At 39.8% G+C, this 20628-nt stretch overlaps 1 protein-coding gene across 2 annotated transcripts in view; it reads right to left on the reverse strand.

Moving 5' to 3' along the window:
* The window catches only part of SP1 (Sp1 transcription factor), a 36565-nt gene extending 35333 nt beyond the window's left edge, over positions 1–1232 (reverse strand). The window contains exons 1-2 of one of the 2 annotated variants that reach the window (XM_031937791.1): positions 1149–1232; positions 74–210 (exon numbers count right to left, since the gene is read on the reverse strand). In XM_031937791.1, the coding sequence (XP_031793651.1) occupies positions 74–210; positions 1149–1155 (144 nt within the window). In that variant the 5' untranslated portion in view covers positions 1156–1232. Of the gene's footprint in view, positions 1–73; positions 595–1148 lie in introns of those variants that run through there. The other variant, XM_031937790.1, reaches the window with a different exon arrangement.
* Positions 1233–20628: the final 19396 nt, after the last annotated feature.

Here is a 20628-nt window from a genome sequence, read left to right on the forward strand (position 1 = left end):
CCCTACTTCAAAAGAACTACTTACTACGCATGGGGGCTCAACTCTGTAGTAAGGTTTGGGCACTCTAACTCACCTGGCCACCTCCTCCTCCACTACTGCTGCTGCCTGTGCTGCTGCTGCGAGTCTGGGAAAAGCCACCTCCACCATTGCTGCCAACTCCTTTCTCAATCTTCACCACAACAGGCATTTCATCCACAGAATGATCTTGATCTGGAGAAGATGAAAAAAGCCAGAACATTCAAAGAGGCAGCAAGGGAGGGCGACACAAGGTCCCAGACGAGCTGGGACGCCGGGAAAGGGCACCGGGAGCGGGGGGATGGGCGGGTGCACGGGGCACTCGGACCCCAAGCTCCGCGGCGGCTCATCTTGGGATGCGAGGAGGCGGCCGCGGCGGGGTGGGCACGGGGATGACTGGGTCTCTGGGCAGGGAGGATGGGAAGGCTGGACACGGCCGCCAATGCCAGGAGCCCTCCACGAGTTGGGGGTTCTATGAAGCCGGGGACCCGGCCAGCCCTGGGGAGGCGGCGGTGGCCAGAGGAGGGAACGGGGTGGGGGTCCCCAGGCTAGAGGAGAGAAGGCGGTTTCGGGGGCGGGGAGGAGGCGGGCCGAGGGGGGCCAGGGCGGTTTCGGAGGGATGGGCGGGGCGAGGGCGGACCCACGGGGGGGGCCCCCAAAGGGGGGGATCGACAGCGGGGTGGGGGAGGAGGCCCGGGGCAGCGGCGGCCGCGGCATTGGCGGCGGCGGCCCCAGGGCGGGCGGGAGGCGTAAGGCCCGGGCGGAGCCTGCGAGGCCTCGGCGCCCCCGCCAGAGGAGCCTGAGGCGGGCAGGCGGGCCGGCGGGCGGCGGGCGGCGGGCGGCGGAGGCCCGTCCCCCGTGGCCGGGGCGGGCAGGGGGCGGGCGAGGCCGCGCTGCCCCCTCCCCCGGGGCGGGCAGCCCATCCCCCCTCCCCCTCGGAGGCCCCGCCACTGCCCCGGCTCTCTCTCACTCCCTCCCCCGTCCCTTCCCCTTCCCTCCGCCCCGGGCGGGACCAAGGCCGCCGCCGCCGCCTCCCGCCCGCCCCCCCTCTCGGCGGGGACCGCCCGGTTGGCCCGCGCGCGCGCCCCCTCACCCGCTTCCAAGCCCCCGGCGTGGAGGGCACGGATCCTTACCGCTCATGGTGGCAGCGCGGGCACGAGCTCTGGGAGGGGGAATCCTGCAGCGGGGGGGGTTAGGGGGGGCCCGGGGAGAACGCGGACGCTGACGAGGCAAGCGAACCTGGACCGGACAGGGAGGGGGGGGTGAGGAGGAGGGAACAGCGCGCCACAAGCCCGGCCTAGGCCCCGCCCCGCCACTGCTGCCCCGCCCAATGAGGGAGGGGGAAAAGAGGGACTTACGGAAGAGAGGCGGATCGATTAGCCAATGGGAAGGATTACTACTTTACTAGGGCGGTACCCGCTGAGCAGAAGGGCGTTGCGTATTTGGCGTTCGCCCCCTGGGATCAGCCCTCCAGTTCTAAAGTCCAATGAGAAAAAGGGCTCTAAGGGAGGGGTGGGATCTTTTAAAGATAGACGTGAGAACACGCTAATCAAGAACCAGGCGGGCTCTCTACGTGGTCCGGATAGGCTCATTTTTGTAGAAATGACGAGGGGAATGACTAATCAGATTTCAGGACATGGCTAGGCAAAGTACAGGTTTGCGAGCAAGGGGCGGGTTTATCTGAAAACGACCACTCACAAATCAGAAAGGCACCTAGGCAAACCATCATTGGAAGATTCCTAGAAGCAGACGGGACTAAATTTACATTGACGTGACAAGACATCCAATAAACCACCAAATAAGTTTTGTGAGGGAAGTCGGAGCAGGAGGGAGCGTAATCGGCCTCCCTCTGAATCCCGTCCACCAATGAGGAAACAGATTTAGCCGGGAACCGCCCTAAATTGGCCAATGGGCGTTGGCCAGTGGCGCCTCGAACTGGGGAGGGAATGGGGTTGTGCCAATAGTGCTGTGCCGCCATGTTGTTTTTTTTACCTAGGCGTTTTCGCGAACCCAAAGCGAGCCGGCGGCACGGCACTAGCCTCCGGGGGCGGAGTGTGGGGAGCCCACCCGCCCTGTTCCTCCTCCCCGCTCCGTCCCCCTTGCCCTCCTGCCCCGCCCCGGCCCATGTGAAGTAGAAGTTGGGACCGGAGCTCTGGGAAGCTCTCCCCTCCCCCGCTACACGCCTCGCCTTCCCGGGGCGGGGGGAGGGGGGAGGGGCAGCTGGAGGTCGCGCGGGGAGCGTGTTCCGGTTTCCTTTCAGCCTACCCCAGCTTTACCCCTGGTTAGGCCCTGCGAGCCCCTGGTGAGCCTTTGGACGCTCGGGGCTTCTTGTTTACACCACCTCTGAAGTAGATTCGGTCAGAACACCTACACAGAGCAAGGCCTGGGTAGGAAACTGCCCCCCCCCCCCCCCCCGCGGGTTTCCACTCAAAGTCGCCCACGGGGCTTTAACAAAGTCTTTGTAGAGAGTGGGGCTTCCAGATTATTGGAGTTCGGGGGCTACGAATTAGGAGACCCCTGGATGAGGGAGCAGAAGGCCGCGTTTACTCAGATGAGAGAAATAGACAATTTGGGAGGAAGGAAACAGGGAGCACAGCAAAGGGGGGATTATTAAGCCCTTAAGCACTTCCTGAAGGGGGGTGAGGGGCAGCAGGAATTTGGGGATCAAGTGAGGGAGGAGAGCAGGCATTCTGGGCCTGAAAGGATCAGGAGGTGGTGCTAGTCAAATTCAGCCAATTGGGGCAGGATGAAGCAAAGTAAAACTCTATGACTCTAAAAAGTAGGTTAGAACCAGGCAGTAAGTCTTAAAATTCTATGGGTTTTTTGGTATTTTATCCTAGGAACATCAGAAAGATGCTGAAAACCTTTGAGCTAAGAGTGTCTTGGTTAGTCCTGGAAAAAATGGAGAGCAAAAGGAATCGATTAGAAGGTTATTGCAAAAGTCAAGAAACTAGAGATCTAATATGGCTGGTTGCCCATAACAGGACCCCTGACAGAAGAGTAATCGCTGATAGTTAACAGGGTTATTGAGTGCTTTATCTTCTCAGTTCTTATACTGGAACCAGTTTTTTTCCCATTGCAGAATTTAAACTTCTCAGAAAGGTCAAGAAGTATTTAACTTATGCCTTGATCAATTAGCATTTAGTGCTTAATAAATACTTATCTAAGTGTGGGGCTCTTTTGATTATTAAAGGATCAAACAGAATCAAGCTTGGAAGAGCCTCCATACCTCCCCCTTGCCTCCTGCTCCTGCGCCACTGAATGAAGCAGTAGAAAAATCACTAGGTCACTATTTGGACAAAAATTGTTAGGAAAACAATTTGATAGGAACTAAGGACACCCCACTATTTAATATATGCCTCCATAAACTCCAAATGGCTGTTGGATTTAGAAAGATAAAATAAGTAAATTAAAGGAGCCCAGAAGAAATTACCCGTCAAATATACTGATAGCAAAAGAGGTCATGATTAAACAGTGATCTCAAGATAAAATGAAGAAATTTGATTACATAAAATTTAAAAGTTTCCACACAAATCTAATGCAGTTAAAAGGGAAATGGGTAGTGGGGGAAATCTTTGTTGCAAGTTTGTCCTATAAAGTTTTCATGTTCCATGGCTCAAATTTAGAACCATTTCTTGGTGGGAAAATGGTCAAAGTTTAGGACTTTCAAAGGAAGGTTATCCAAGGGTTTCAAAGGAAGATATCCAAGCTTATTAGCAGCCATATAAAATGTTCCAGATTACTAATAATTTGGGAAACACAAATGGGAAAAAAAACATCAGTTCTCCCTCACATCTATCAAAATGGCAAATATAAGAGGAAAATAACAAATGTTGGGGAAATAGGCACACTAGGTCATTTTTAGTGTGGTTGTAAACTGATCTAGCCATTTTGGACAGCAGTTCAGAACTATGCTGAAAAAGTTATTAAACTTGTGCCCTTTGAACCCAGCTGTCCTGTCCTAGGCCTATACTTCAAAGAAATCAAAGAAAAGAGGAAAAGGATCTACCTGTACAAAAATATTTATAGCAGGTCTTTTTGTAGTGGCCAAAGGCTAGAAGCTAGCAAGTGGGGAGTGGCTAAATAAATTATGGTATAATAATATAATGAACTATTATTGTGCCATAAGAAATAGTGAAACAGAAAGTGAAAACTTAGAAAGACCTCTGTGAACTGATGCAAAGAATTTGGCACAATGAGGAAAATGACATAGGCAAAAAGCAATTTTGATCGATTTAGAAGTAGGAGGTCTGATCAATATACCGATAAACTTCAGACTTTAGAGTAAACACACCACAGCCATAAATTCTGAAGGAAGGCCTCCTCTCCCAGCATTCTATGGTGATCCCATCAGCTCTCAAAGATTCAATTATCTTCCCCAGGCAGATGATTCTTCTATCTATTCATCCAGGCTCCACCTGGCTCAGGACTTCCCATCTCACATCTCCAGATGCCTACAGGGCAACTCAAACAGTCACAAGCATTTTAAATTCAGTTTGTCCAAAACTGAACTCATTATCTTTCAGGGTGAAGGGACTCTTTCCTGTCACTGCTTACAACCATCCTTGCAAGACTCCTCCCTCCCTCCCCCTCCTCCCCAATACCTAATCACCAGAGTGCCACAAAATCTCTGGAAGGGGAGGTAGATGGGGTAGTAATGGGTGGGGAAGTGGGTGGGGTATTCTAGGGAGGAGGGTGGAGTAGTATGGGCTAGGGAGGTGAAAGCCTGAGGATAAGTAGATTAGGTGACCTGGGGTCCCAAGCTGGCCAGCTAGCTCAACCATTTCTCAGTTGGGCTGCCAAATTGATTTTTCTTAAAAGTATACATCAGACCCCGTCACCACTCTCCTCAGTAAAATGTAGTGGGCTCCAGTTAGCTCCAGGACTAAATATAAAACGTTTTTTGGCACTTAAAGCTTGCCACAACACAGTCCCTGCCTATCTTTAGTGACTCAGGCCTCCTCCATTCTGACTCAGTGATTGTTCATTGGCTGTCCCTAATGTCAGGAATGTTCTTCCTCCTAACCTCTGCTTCCAACTTCCCTCAAGTCTTCACTAAAAACCCTACCTTCCTCTGGAAATTTTCCTAATTCCACCCACTACCCCTACTCCCATGACTAGTACCTTGCCTACAATGTCACTTCCCACATAAACTATACACATCTTAAATATACACTGTTGTTTGTGGGTCTTTGTCCCCATTACAAAGTGACTTCCTTGAAGATAGACCCCAAGTTTTTGCCTTTTTTGTATCCAGAGTACTTCACACAATTCCTGGCACGGCACAAAATATAAAAATATTTTATAAATATTTATAGACACCTATAGAGAAAAATAATTTATAAAATATTTTATTTATTCATTTTATGCATAATTCCTAATTGCATATATTCCTAAAGTACTAAGCTAACCATGCCATTCCTGAGTTCAACTCCAATGGCTAGATCAGTGAATGGAGCACTGGCTTAAGACATGAGTTCAAACCTCAGCCACTTACTACTGAACATCACTTAACCTTTACTTATTGGAGGGAATGGGATAGATTTAATTTTCATTTTATTTTTTTCTCTATGAAAACAAAACTTTTTTTAAAATTTTAGTTCCCTATTTTATCCCAGTCTCCTATCCCTCCTGTCCTATATTTGTCCAATATAGGCAAACAGGGTCTATGTAATAATATAAATTATACTTGTGCAGAACAAAATAAGATATTTGTAAAGCATGCTGTAAACCTTAAAATGTTTGTTATATAAATGCTAGCTATGATTATTATTATCATGATAATTAATAAAACTCCTCTAATTAGTTTGGTCTAAAGCCTTTCAAAAACTGGATTGAATCTATCTTTCTTGAGTTGTCCCCCCACCCTCTTCATTCACTCCACCCTATAGCCAAACTGGATTTCTGAATGCTGCCTGGACCTGACACCCTATCTCTTGTTCTGTGACTTGGTACAGGTTGTCCCTCCTAACAGGAACACCTCTGCCTCTGAAAATCCCAAGTTTAATTTCAAAGCTCATTTCAGTTGCCAAGTATTATATGAAATCCTTCCTGATTTCCCAATCTGCTGATGTTCCCCCCCCCCCCCATACACTTTATCTTGTAATTGTATTGTAATTACCTTGTGTTGATTTTGTTTATATTTATACATTATTTTTACTTCTTTCCCTCTCTCCAGAACATCAGCTTATCGATGGTACTTTGTTTCACTTTGTCCTTGTATCCTTAGAATCTATGCTAGTACCTCTGTCATAGAAGGCCTGCTGATTTTCTTCCAAGGATTTACATAAGCAGAAAGTGTTTCCACATATATTTTTTTGTATATGGTCCTATCTGGTACAATGAAAAGAATGTTGAATTTGAAATCAGAAGACTACCTTTAATTGTTGGGCCATACCTTTCCACCGACATCCTATCTCATTTCCCATTTTTAAGAACCTGAATTTTGCTTATCTCATAAAAAGGTCAGCGGTTTACTTGAGATAGCTATAAATGTTAATTTAGGCAAAAATCCCAGTTTGATGGCATCTAATGAGGAAGTGGTTTGAGGAAAGTAGTAGTCTTTAAAAAAAAAAACAAAAAGAACTTGCTTTTAGTTTGCAACATTTAATTTTATAACATTTTGATTTCTATTTTTTTCTCCCTCCTTCCCATCCCACCCCTGCTCCAAGATGGCAAGAATAGTTCTTTTCTTAGTGCTTCCCTTTGACTTTCCTGTATTGCTAGGACCATCTCTGTGAGATTTTTCAGACTCTTCATAATCACATTTGGGATTTTCTTGAAATATTGAAATGATTTGCAATTTTCTTCTCTAGCTAATTTTATAGGTGTGGACATTGAGGCAAACAGGGCTAAGTGACTTGCTCAAGGTCACACAGTATCTGAAGCCAAATTTGAACTCAGGAAGATGTATTGCTGGCTTCAAGATTGGCACTCAGGCTACTTACCAAGTAGCTGAGATTATTTACCATTTTTTATGTGTCTTGTATGTACATAGTTGCTTGCATGTTATCTCTCCCATTAGAATGTGAACTTACTGAGATCCAGAACCATGTTTTTGCCTTCTTTTGTATTCCCCCAGTGCCTGGCCTACAATAAATACTTGACTTAATTGAATAACTGGAGACTGAGTGTAAATTAACACATGCTATATTCACATTTTCTTCTGTTTTTGTTTTTTTTTTTTTCTCTCATGGTTTTTCCCTTCTGTTCTGATTTTTCTCTCCCAACATGATTCATAAAGAAATGTGTTTTTAAAAATGAATGTACTGTATTGGTCAACCTGCCATCTGGGAGAGGGGGTGGGGAGGAGCAGAAAAATTGGAACAAAAGGTTTTGCAATTGTCAATGCTGAAAAATTACCCATGCATATATCTTGTAAATAAAAAGCAAAAAGCAAAAAAAAAAATTTAATTGAATAAATCAAAGCCATTTCTTGAGAAATTTGCTTATTCTCAAAGGGATGAGAGGAATTATTTTAGAACCAAAAAGGATGGGGATGGAGGTGGGAGTCTAAAATCAGTTACCTCTGGCAAGCTTCTTGCAGCCCTAAGATAAGTATTATCCAATAATAATGTCCCAGACACTAGTGATACCAATGAACGAGGGCTCCCAAAAAGAACCATCAAGAGGAAGGATATGGTAATAGGAATATCCTAATAGCCAAGAACAGTGCCTGGCAAGCCACACGTGCTCAATCAATAACTATGGATTGGTTAGTTGAATGTCTCTCCCAGACCTTTGTCTGGTGGGTTGGGCTAGTTCTTTTTCCTTAAAGGCATTGAAATTGTTCTGGAGAATTAATTGGTTCTGAGGACAAAGTTCAGGCCAGTGACATAGTTTTTTTAACTTTCTGGTTGCTTGAGTACATAAGATCCAGAGACATAAGGAATTCTAGCTCCTCCCTCACACCTGACTGGTAAGGCAGCCACATGACCATCCAACCCAGACCACAGAAAAGCTGAGTTCTGCTGAATCAAAACTATCCTCTGACACATTTACTTCCCCTGTCATAGTTAAACTTCCGTTTGCTAAATGTTAAATGGACTAGTATTTCTATTTTGTTCTAAACTCAAACCTGAGGTGCTAGACTGCCTTGTTTAGCCCTGACCTACTTCATGTAGTAGGTGTGCTATGCCAAATAATAACATTATCTTATTTGATCCTCAAAACAATGTGGGTACTGTTATTATCTTCATTTTACAAATGAGACAGGCAGGTGATCTGCCCAAAGTCTAATAAATAGCTAAGGCAAAACTTGAATTCAGTTCAGCATTGTATCTACTGAAGATAGAGCAGGTCATTCAGTACTTCTTAAAAGAGGACAAAGTCTGCCATTTGTTCTATTCTTCTATTTCAAATAGGTGACTTGATCTAGTTGCACTTACAGTGGCTATGTAAACATGGCAACTGGCATATGTGCTTATCTAGATCAATCAGAAACTAAACCTGGCTCCTCCTTCTGCTTTGTGGTTTAATTTGTTTATTTTCTGAACAGAGATCTTGATGTGAATGTTTCTAGCTTTAGAGGCTACCTCCTGGGTTCAAGTGTCTAGAAGTTTCAAAATCCAGTGTTGACTAATAGTAGGAATGACCACTTCCTTTACTTTCTTGGAGATGACCCACAAATGATGGGGTCATTCAAGAATCAAAAGGCTTTCTGGAAGTCCAGAAACCCTGGCTTTGAGGTGCTACTTTGACAGTAAAAACTATTATCTGGATTATAATACATCCTGCCCATCTGTCTTCTCTGAAGTCCGACCCAAGACAAGGGAAAATGACCTAAGGCCTTCAAAATGTCCAAGAAAACTGGGAAAGCCCAAGTTCTTTAAGCCAGCAAATAAAGTACAAAAGACCTAGAATGGGGCTTGGTTTGGAAATGTATGAACTTGTTTTCCCTACATGCTCTAGCTCCCCTTTATGTTTTGTCTTCTTACTATTAGAATGAAATTAAAATGCTTTTGGGTAGGCAGCACCATATTGTTTTTTAGCATTTATATTCCCAGCATTTCTAAATGCCTGAAATATAAATGCTTAATAAATACTTTATCTATCCATTTATCCATCTGTCTCTGTCTACCTATTCATCCATCTGTCTACCTATCCACCCATCTGTCTATTAAGCAGTCCCACAAGGCTCCTAGGAATCTTTGTCCATGGGTGGATATAATAAAGAGAATAGGTAACATGTGTTTCTGGATTATTATGGGCTTCTCTGAGTCATCTGAATTTCTTTTCTGTTTCCTATGTATGTTTATGGATTCCAGTGAGTTCTTTGTGAGAGATTACTATTTCAGGTTCTAAGTAATTTTTTCTTTTTACTTTTGAACTTTTTGTGTTTTAAGCATTTATTCTATGGTAGAAGGAAAAAAGATATTGTCCTATACCTGACATTTGCTTTTTATACAATTTCCAAAAGGGACACTAACTTAAATTTTCTGGGAAGATATAACCAGATTTAAGTTTGAAAAGATATTTTCTGGGGTTTTCAGGATGAAGGCATCATCATTATCATAGTTGCTGTTTATAAAGTGCTTTAAAGTTTGAAAGTAGTTTACAAATATTATATCATTTTACAAAAAAACCCAATGAAGTAATAATAATAACTAATCTTTATGTAAGCTAAGCACTTTATAATTATCTCATTTGATCCTCATAACAACCCTGGTTGATAAGTGCTATTCTTATTTCCATTTTACAGATGAGAAAATGGAGGCAAAGAAGAGATTAAGTTACTTGTCTAGGATCACACAGCTAGTATCTAAGATGGGATTTGAATTCAGGTCTTCTTGACTCTAGGTGGTGTAGTAGATTGTCAGAAAATTGGAGAAAGACAAGTTCAAATTTAGATTCAGGCATTTATTATTTCAGTCCCTGAGCAAGTCATTTAACTTCTACCTGCCTCATCTGTAAAATGGGATTTATATTAGTACCTGTGTCCCAGGGTTATTGTGAGGATTAATTGAAATAGCATGTTAGCTATTATTATTATTATTGTAGTTATTGTTATCATCATCATTGCCTAGACCACCTAAATGCCTCTGATAAGATTTGAGAGAGTATGTGAGAAAAGCATAATCTATTCTCTTTGACACTGAGTTTCCTCAGAATTGAATCTGGTTTATATGAAGTAGCATCCCTTTGTGGGTGACAGTCCAAATTGGAAGGAAGAATATGGCCGACTTTGTAGTCAGGGTACTAGAGATCCAAGTTCTATCTCTAATACTTCTGTTTGTGTGACCTTAATCAAGTCTAGAGCCCAGCTTTCTTCACCTGTAAAAGAAAAAGACTTGAGAGCCTCTGCAGGCCCTTTACAACCGGATAATCTAGTCCACCAATCAACCACTAATTCTTTCTAAATTGTTAAGGGATTTTCCTCAAGGTTTCTCCAAGAACAATTGAAATACAATAGTCCTTTCAAATCTATTGTTCGGTACAGCAATACATTCCAACTTAATCTGATACATCTGTACAGGTTTCTATGAACTCGGCTAGAATGGACAATCTACTGATGATGAGTTTATCCAGATTTCTATGCCCAGCCTCATCCTCATTTCCTGGTTGTTGGTTCCTCATTGGTCCATTCATTTGACAGTTAAAGCAAAGACTTAATGCTTTTTGCTGGTTGTCAGCTGGATAATGCTCTTACATCAAATTGTTGTGACCTTTATTCTCTTGGTCAATCAAGCAATGTACAAGCATTTATAAAATAAATATCTAGCATGTGCCAGATCTGGAGAGACAAAAAGACAAAACTTTAAAAGTCTATGCTCTCAAGGAACTCATATTCTGTGTGTGTACATATACTATCTGGTGTATATGTGTGTTTATATATGTTTTATATATATATAGACACACACACACACACACAAACACTTGAATAAAAAAAACCCACAACACAAGTTAGTTTAGAGAGGGAGAACATTAGTAACTGGCACAGTAATGGGGCAGGAGTGGCTCAGGAAAGTAACAGATCAGGGCTTCAATTAAATCTTAAATTAGCTAACCAATAGTTATTCATTAAGTGCCCACTATATGCCATGCACTGTGCTAAGCATTGGGGACACAGAAGAGGCGAAAGTAAGTCCCTGCCCTCAAGCAGTTCATAATGTAATGGTCAAGACAACAAACAAATATGTGCAAATAAGTTGTGTAAAAGATAAATAGGAAATAATAGAAGAAAAGCACTAGAATTAAGAAGCATTCAAAGACTTCCTATAGGAGATGACTTAAAGGAAGCCTGGGGAACTCATCCTCAAAGATGAAGAGGAAAAGCACCCCAGGCATGAGAGGGCTGGATGGCTTGGAGAAAACTGGAGAAAGAGTAGCTTGTGAGAGAAGTGGTATAGATGAAAGTTTGATTAGAACAGAGAGTGAGGGAAGGCAAGTAATGTATAATAAGGATGGAACAGGAGGTTTAGAGACTTAGTCATGAGGAACTTTAAAAGCCAAGCTGGTGCTTATATTTTATGTACTTAATATGGAGTCACTAGTAAAAGAGTAACGTGGCCAGGTCTATACTTGGGGAAAATCATTTTTGCAGCTCTGAGGAAGATGGGTTAGAGTGAAGCGACACTCAAGACTCAAGGAAGGGAGCCCAAGTATGACTCTTATAATAGTTCAGATGAGAGGTGATGAGGACCTGAACCAAGATGGTGCTGTATAGAGTAGAGAGAAGGGGACTGAGGTGACTGAAGTTGAAGAGAAAGAAATGGGCATCATATTGCCTGCCTTCTCAATAGTTGGAGAAAAGACCAGAAGGAGAAAGAGAATTTGGAACAAACACACACACACACACACACACACACACACACATACACACATACTTGAAATGAATTTAAAAAACCCTTATGTCCTTAAGAGACATATAAATGGTTAAAATGTAAAAAAAAATTAAATGTTTAAAAAGTGAAATTTTTCTTTGGTCTTTGTCTTTTTTGTTTCTCTTTGGCTAAGGCAATTGAGGTTAAATGACTTGCCCAAGGTCACCCAGGTAGGAAGTGTTAAGTGTCTGAGATCATATTTGAACTCAAGTCTTCCTACCTTCAGGGCTGATGCTCTATCCAATGGGCCTAGCTGCCCCAGTCTTTTGTCTTTTTAAAATAATAATTTGTTGCTGTTCTGAATGTGAGAAACATTAAGAATGTTTCCAGATATAAAGGATAGGAAAAGAGGGTTGTATCTGAAATAATGACAATATTATATACAACTTACTTTAAAATATTTGATTATGTGTGTGTGTTTTTAAAGGCTCTACTATTCAATAAAGTTTTTCTCTGAACTTTCTTCTAGACTCTTCTATACTTTTTTTTTTACAAGCTTTAAATACCTTCTTTTTCTTTTTTTCTGGCATTACCATTAGTCTTTTTTGTTTTCTTAATCTACTCTCCTCCAAAAAAAAAAAAAAAAAAAATCCTCAAGCCCCTCTCCTTTATAACAAATAAGCATAAAATAAATTTGAAATTGCTGAAAACAAATAGGCTTATTAGTCTATATCTGATTTTGCATTCCTAGTCTCTCAGATCTCTGTCAGAAGAAAGAGATGATTTATCATCAAACTTCTGGAGTCCTGGCTATTCTCAAATTTTGATCAAAGTCAAGTTTTTTAAAGATGTTTTCCCTCACAGAGATGTAGTTACTGCATAAATTGTTTTCCTGGTTCTGCTTCTTCAATATGCATTAATTTTTAAAGTCTTCCATTTCTCATTTCTTATAAAGTAATAATAGTCTATTACATTAATATACAGATTAAAAGTTTATTAAATATGCATTATCTCATTTTGTTCATTACAAGTCTAAGAATTATTACATATTACATATTATTCCCATATTACAGGTGAGAAAACAGGCTAAGAAAGGTTAAATGTCTTACCCAGGAATGCACAGATGGTAGTGTCTGAAGCAATATTTGAACTGAAGTCTTTTAAACTTTAAAACTTTTAAACTTTAAACTTTTTAAACTCTGATCACTGTACCCTCCAGTTACATGTATCTGAAATTTGGGGTATATATTTAAATTGCTTTCCAGAATGGCTTGACTAATTCGCAACTCCAACAATGGTACATTACTATTCCTATTCTTGTACTCCAACAGTTCTTTTTCCTTTTTGTCATCTGATGTGTGTGATGGGAAACTTCAGAATTATTTTAACTTACATTTTTCTTAATAACAATGATTTGGAGCATTTTTCTATATTAATCAGATGTGTAATTATTTGTTTATTGAGGAGTGGCTACTGTTCTTAAATTGTGAATAAATTCTCTAATTTTGATATCAGACCTTTTCTTAAAGAAGTTTGCTGAAAAAAAAAACTTCCCTCTATTTTTGTTTCCCTTCTATCTACATTGGGTAGAAAAGGCAAAACATTTTCAATTTTGTGTAATCAAAATCATCTATTCTGTCTTCTGTGATCCTTCCTTTTTCTTGTTTAATCGGGAACTTTTCCCCTACCCATAGTTGTGAAAGGGGAAGGTTGAGCCTGAAACACTCATTTATTACATAATATGTTATATCTAGGTCACATATCCATTTGAAATTTATTACAGCATAAATTTTGAGTTGTTAATTTAAATCTAATTTCTGCAAAAAAAAAAAAGTCTTACTATTTTCTGAATGTTTTTTGTCAAATGTTGAGTATTGCAGTACCTAGGATCATTGGGTTTTTTTTAAACACAATGCTACTGTGTCTGTTTCCTTTTGAATCTTGTATACCTAATTTGTTCCCTTTTTGATTTATCTACTTATTAAACCAATATTATAGTTTTCTTTCCTTCTTTTCTTTTTTGTATGTGGAAGCAATCATAAGTAAGTGACTTGGCTATGCTTACATAACTAGTAAGTCAAATTTCAACTCTGATCCTCCTGACTCTAGGGCCTGTTCTCTTATCATCTTTACTGCCTACCTATAATTTTTTCAAAATTACTGCTTTGAAATATAATTTGGGATTTAGAAATGCTTGATCCCTTTCTTCCAACTTCTTCAATTGAGTTTCTTTCATTCTTCCAGATAAATTTTGTTATAATTTTTTCCCTTGTTCTATGAAACAAAGCTTTGGTAGTTTGGGTATGGCACAGAATAAATCAATTAATTTAAGTAGTATTGTCCTTTTTACATTGGTACAGGGCAACCATGAGCAATTATTTGCCTGCATTTTGTAAAGATTGTTTTGTAGTATAATCTTATACTTCCTATGTCTCTATAGTTATTTTGAATGAAATTTTTCTTTCTAGCTCTTCTTGCTAGATGTTGTTGATTATATAAAGAAAGCCTTGTGAACTATGTCCAAACAGATTTTGTTGATTATATAAAGAAAGGCTCGTGAATTATGTACTGCTATTATTAATTGCTAAATTAATTTTTAATTGTCTCTTTGGGATTCTCTAAGTAAACTATAATGCCATTCATTAAAAAATGATGATTTTGTTTCCTCTTTGCTTATGCTTCTTCAGCCAATTTATTTTTCTTGTTTTATTAGTATACCCAATATTTCTAGGACCATATCATTAAATTACAAACTTCTTGAGGGTAGGGACTATCTCTTGCCCCTTTTTTACATTCCCAATACTCAACACAGTTTCTGGCACATAGGAGGTATTTAATAAATATTGATATTTGTATTTATATCAAACAATAGTGATGATAATGATATAAGCCCACAGAAGGCATTGGAGACCTTTGGGATAGAGAAAAAAGTCTGCTTTCAAGATATGTAGAGAAATGGTTCAAATATATAAGAACAAGAGCCTTTCCTTAACAGACATATAAATGGTTAAAAGATATAAACTGGTAGTTCTCAAGGGGAAAAAAACTACAAACAACCATATGGAAAACTGCTCCAAATCACTAAGATAAATGCATATTAAAACAACTCTGAAGTTCCATACATCCAACTGCAAATATGACAAAAATAGAAAATAACAATTGTTGGAATAGCTAAGGACAGGTACCCTAATACATATCCCCTGCAGCCTTCTCATCATGAAATATCTCTCTACCACATTAGACCCTTTCTCTCATTAGTGAGTTCCTCCATTTTGGGACTTGATGAAAGACCCAAGATAAACAACTTTCATTTCCCTCATGGCTCTACTTCTGAATTTCTGGGGTTTGCCACAGTGCCTTAGCTTCCCTTTCACCACAGAACTTCCCTTATCTCCAGGGGTCTCTTTGCTTTAGAACATCCATTAGTCCCTACAACCTTTTCACCCTGAAACATCCTTCCACCATGGTAACCTTCTCTCTGGTGAATTCCTCTCAGAATCTCCATTTTGGGAACAAGTCTGATGCAGTTAGTGGCAGCGCAGAGAGTTGTGGGAATCCCCTCTGGTCGACGCAGGTCCAACAAGAACAGAATTCACGAACCCGAAAAAGTCTGATTGGCAAAAAGGAAGTTTGTTGTTGTCTGAGAAGCCAGCTTGGCTAGGAAGATAGACTCCTCAGCTGCAAGAGGTCCTGGCAGAAAAATAACAAGAGATTATCACTGAGAAGAAGATCTCTTCACAGTGGGCAGGAGTCCTGGCAAACTACTTCAGACTTCTGCAAAGATATGAGTTAAAAAAAAAAAAAAAAAAAAAAAAAAAAAAAAGAGTTAAAAAGGCCTGATCGCCAGGCCTAGATTTCCAGCTGAATGAGACTGCTTAAATTTGAGCTAAGTAAGGAGTGGTCCTGGGCTAATCTAAATGAAACCACTTAACTGCCTTGAAGGGTGGGTCCCTGTCAGAGGAGAGTTTCAGAGTTCACCCCAAAAGTCAAGGATAACAATTTCAGAGTTCATCCCATCAATCCCAGGCCAGTCACTCATGACTTTAGGGATTTCAGTTCCAGGTATCTTCAGCAGCCTTTTTTGCATTTCTCTCTCCATAAAAATGTAAACTTCTTGAGCATAGGAATTGCCATTCTTTATGCTTATATTTTGTATTCCTAGCATTTAACAGTTGCTGGCACATAGAAAGCATTTAATACATGCTTCTTACCTAACCTTGCCTTGCCTGGTGGAATTATGAAAGTATATTAAATACGCCTTTTTTTCAGTTTCTCTAGAAAATATCAAAAAATAATTTTTTTCTAGGATAAAACTCTAAAATTCTTACTGGAGTTTAATTTTTTTTTTTTTTTTTTTTTTTTTTTTTAAAGAAAGTGGATAGGAGAAAAGCCAGGTTCTAAGAAATGGATCAAAGGTGGAAACTAAACTTTTATCTATATAAAATCAGTGCTTCACCACCCCTTTGAAGTGGTTGGTGAGTGACCTAAGGTCAATATCTTCTTTTGTCTTCAGGCTTAAGATATTGATCACACAAAGTTCTTTAAGATAGCCAAAAGAGGGACTTTGTAGTGACTAACATATAATAACCTTAAACAATTTTAACATATTTTGAATTTTTTCTTGTTGGGGTTCCTATAAAGGTTAACCTCAAACCATCATGGAGAGAAGAGAAGCATCTCAGAGCATATGGAGAACTATGCCATTTTAGATATCTCTCCAAGACAAAAATGGCTTGGACATAGTATAAATTTTTTTTTTAAGTATTGTGGCAGATCTGTCTTAAAACAGAGCATCAGGGGTAGCCAGATGATGCAGTGGATAGAGCACCAATCCTAGAGTTAGAAGGATTTGAGTTCAAATCCACCTTAAACACTTAACACGCCTTACCTATGTGATCCTGGGTAAGTCACTTAGCCTCAATTGCCTTGCCATACTCCCCCCCCAAAAAAAAAAAATGTAGTACCATATTAATATTTTTTTCTTCAATTGAACCATGCCCCCAAATTTACTAAATTATGCATATCCTTTAATCCAGTGATACCACTTATTATGTTTTAGAATGTCTCACTCTTCCCAACTCCATGGACCATAGCACAGCAATACTGTCCATTTCTTGGCAAAGATATTAGAGTGGTTTGCTATTTCCTTTTTTAACAGATTAATGCAGACAGAGATTAAATATCCAAGGCATCATTTGAACTCAAGTCTTCCTTACCTAGCACTCTATTCACTGAACCAATTAGTTACCTCTTCTAGATTTATTCTCCAAAGAGAGCAAAAAGAGAAAGGTTCATAAATTTATAGTAACATTTTTTGTTGTAGCAAAAGGAAAGAAGAAAAGAAAAAGAAAAAAAAATTTGCCAAAATAGACAAATTATGACATTGATATAACAGAATGCTATTTCTCTAAAAGAAATTGTAAGAGATAGATTCAGAGAAACCCAGATGACTTTATGAACTTATATATATATATATATAATAAAATAAACAGATCAGGTTAATTTATACAATAACCACAACACTGTAAAGCAAAACAAACTGTGAAAGACTAAATATTCTGATAAGTGCTGACCAGTCGTGATTCTAAATGACTGAAGATGAATCATACTTTCCACCTCTTGATAAACAGGTAATAGACTACATATACAGAATGAAATATACTTTCTGACTGACCTATGTGTAGGTCTATTTTGCTTGATTATACTTGTTTCAAGAGAGAAGGTTTTTGTGTGGTTTGGTAGTGTTTATGTTGAAGAGGGAGAAGAAAATAGTAATAGGCCAAAAAGAAAATAACATTAATGAAACATAAAATATACAGAAAAGAGCAGTAAGAAATTTAGAGAGACACACAAACAGAAGAGTTTTGGAAATATAATATTCAATTTAATATATCTGAAACAATTCTAAGCCATAAGTAAATGAAAATCACAGTTTCATGTGCAATTCTCTATTTTTTTGTTCTTTGTATATGAAAAAGATCAAGGTTGTTGATGTCTGCCAAGTTCATAATAATAATTTTATAAAGCAAGGTTTACAGAAGTAGATTGCAATAATGCAATAAAGCCAAGGTTGAATTTTCTCTTTTCTCCCTGTCTTTATTTTTCATCTACTTTGAGAGGAACAAGACTTTCATCTTGGCTGGGAATTCCCCCCAGCACCGTATTCTGGGGAAGTAGAGAGAAAGAAAACTGGGCTGGATTATACTTGCTCTTCCTAACCAGTGCTTACTAGTCCTTCCTCCCTAGTTACAGTGTATCACTTCACCTGTGCTTCCAGTATTTTTACCTGCTTGTAGAACTTCCTACCCCATGGCAGGGCAATCATGGAATATGACAACTGCTGTTCTTCTCCAACCCTCCAACTCCCTCTAAATCCGAGCAAGAAGTGCCTTCAAGGACAATGACACCAGTCACATCCTGCACCTACTGCAATTTACCAAGCTTCTATGACCTTTGGTTTTCCAAAGACTCTAAGATCTGAGGAAGGGGAATGGGATTTGCACAATATTATCATCCCGAGGTTTTACAGAGGAGAAAAGTGAATTTGAATTTGAGAGTTGTCATTTATTTATGATTACAGCTAATATATGGAGTTGGGATTTGAATCTGGGGCCATAATTTATTCCAGCAGTTTCACTGATATTTCAAGAAAGAAAATTGAGAAATTTAGAAAGGAAGGAAAGTCAAAACTCAAAAGAGGATTTTGACTTTACAAATTCATACAGGATACTATGCTATTATCTTCCACCTGAGACTCTTTTGGTACCTTTATTTCAATATGATTTGTTTCTTTTATAATCCTATGTATTTTATTTTACCCCTTGAGAAACATGATTCCAAAAAGGGGTCTTCAACATTCTGCTGACAAAATCCATGATACATTAAAAAAAAAAAATTAAGGACACTTGCTCTTGAGTGAAATTAGTACTCACCTCATCCTCAAACCTCTTACAAAGGATGTAGAAAGGATTCTTGGCTTTTTTCCAGTCTTTTTCAAGGACTTTCAGCTTATTGCACAGTTTTTCCAGCCCCAGTAGCTTCATTTCCCCCCCAAATATGTGGAAAGACAGAAAGACTGAATTCTACAGATTAAGAAAGGAGATTATTGCCCAAAGACAGACCAGCTGGTGGAGTGGGCCAGTTGTCTCAATGATTAATATAACACATACTTGTATTTGCTGGGACTGGTCTACACCAAAGATAGAAACTAAGTCTGGATTTGTATCCTAAGGAGGAAAAAAAGAGTTGAAATAGTACTGGAATTGCAATTTGGGAATATTTGGCCAGGAGTCCAACAGTTTCCATATATTTCTGATTCACAATCTGGACTTTTTCCTCCCTTACCATTCCTATTCACCTTCCCCCTTTCCTAAACCTGGATAAGCCAAAAGTACAGAGGAACCCAAGTTTTGGAGAATTATCTAAGACCTTATTGATGGGGGAACCCTGAAACTGTTCTCTGACTTTGAGGGGTAAGCCATGGGGGAATTCTTGAGAAACTCTGCTCTGGGAGATACCGGCCTCAGGGAGTCAAGATAAAACGATCTCATTGTTATCTTGGTGAGATTAGTTGCGCCCTTTATTGAGTTGAGTCCAGGACCACTCCTACTTAGCTCAAACTTAAGTGGTCTCATTCAATTGGAAATCTAGGCCTGAGGACAGTGACAACATTGAAGGAATTTCATTCAATTGATCTCTTATTAAAAAGGGCGATTTTAAACTCATAATTTGCAGAGACCCAATGTCAGGACCCCTGCCAACTGTGAAGACATTCTCTTCTCAGTATTAATACCTCTGTAACTTCCCTGTCAGGACCCCTGCCCACTGTGAAGACATTCTCTCAGTGTTAACACCTCTGTTTACTTCCCTACCAGGACCTTGCCACTGAGAAAGTCAGTCTCCTAGCAAAGCTGAATTTCCTTTTGCCAGCCAAACTTTTCGGGTTTGTGAATTCTTTCATGTTGAACCTGTGCCGAATAGAAAGGGATTCTCACACCTCAACTTTCTGCACTGCCACTAACCACATCACCATGACATTAAAGGCATCTTTCTCCTCCTCTGCCCCTACCCCTCAGCTATTTTCTGTCTGGGACAGGACTTGAATCTAACCCATCTGGCCCAAAGCCTAACCTCTAATAAATTTTCATGTTTGTTGTACGATGACATAGAAACTGAGTAGATTAAAGAAAATCGGTCAGTTCTGCTCTTCACCAACTGCTTTGGAAGGTCACAGGATTAGACAGGAATGAACCAAACAGTAAAAGGAAATAGACTTTGAACTGTAACTCCTCGACAACAGGAACTGTGTCTTCTGTTATCTTTTTATCTGAAACAGTGTCTTCTATATAGAAAGTACTTAGGAAATGGCTTCAACTGAATTTACTATATTTATCTACTCATGCAACACTGAGAAATATCTAAGCTATAGTGCCAGCAAAAGGGCTTTTTAAAATTTTGATTGGAGTATTACTTCCAACTATTTGTATAATTTTCTCTTTCTTGGGAGGTGGGATGTAAAACAACTGGGGTTAAATGATTTACCTAGGATTATATAACCAGTAAATGTCTGAGACCAAATTTGAATTTGAGTCCTTTGACTTTAGGTTTTGTGTTCTATCCACTGTACTACTTAGCTGCTCCTTATATTAATTTCTTTATTATTTACCTAAGGATTTTTTTAACTTACTATTTATTTACTATATATTTAGTATATATACTATATATTTACCTACTAAAAACTCAATTGCTGGAGTGCCAACTTTGAAGACTTGGGCTTAAGTGCCACAGCTAAGTCCTTTAACTCCTCATGGCCCCAGGTAATTTGTTTAGGAAAAAAATGCCAAGCATCTAC

The sequence above is a fragment of the Sarcophilus harrisii genome, chromosome 5, assembly GCF_902635505.1.
Source record: "Sarcophilus harrisii chromosome 5, mSarHar1.11, whole genome shotgun sequence".
NCBI classification, from domain to species: domain Eukaryota; kingdom Metazoa; phylum Chordata; class Mammalia; order Dasyuromorphia; family Dasyuridae; genus Sarcophilus; species Sarcophilus harrisii.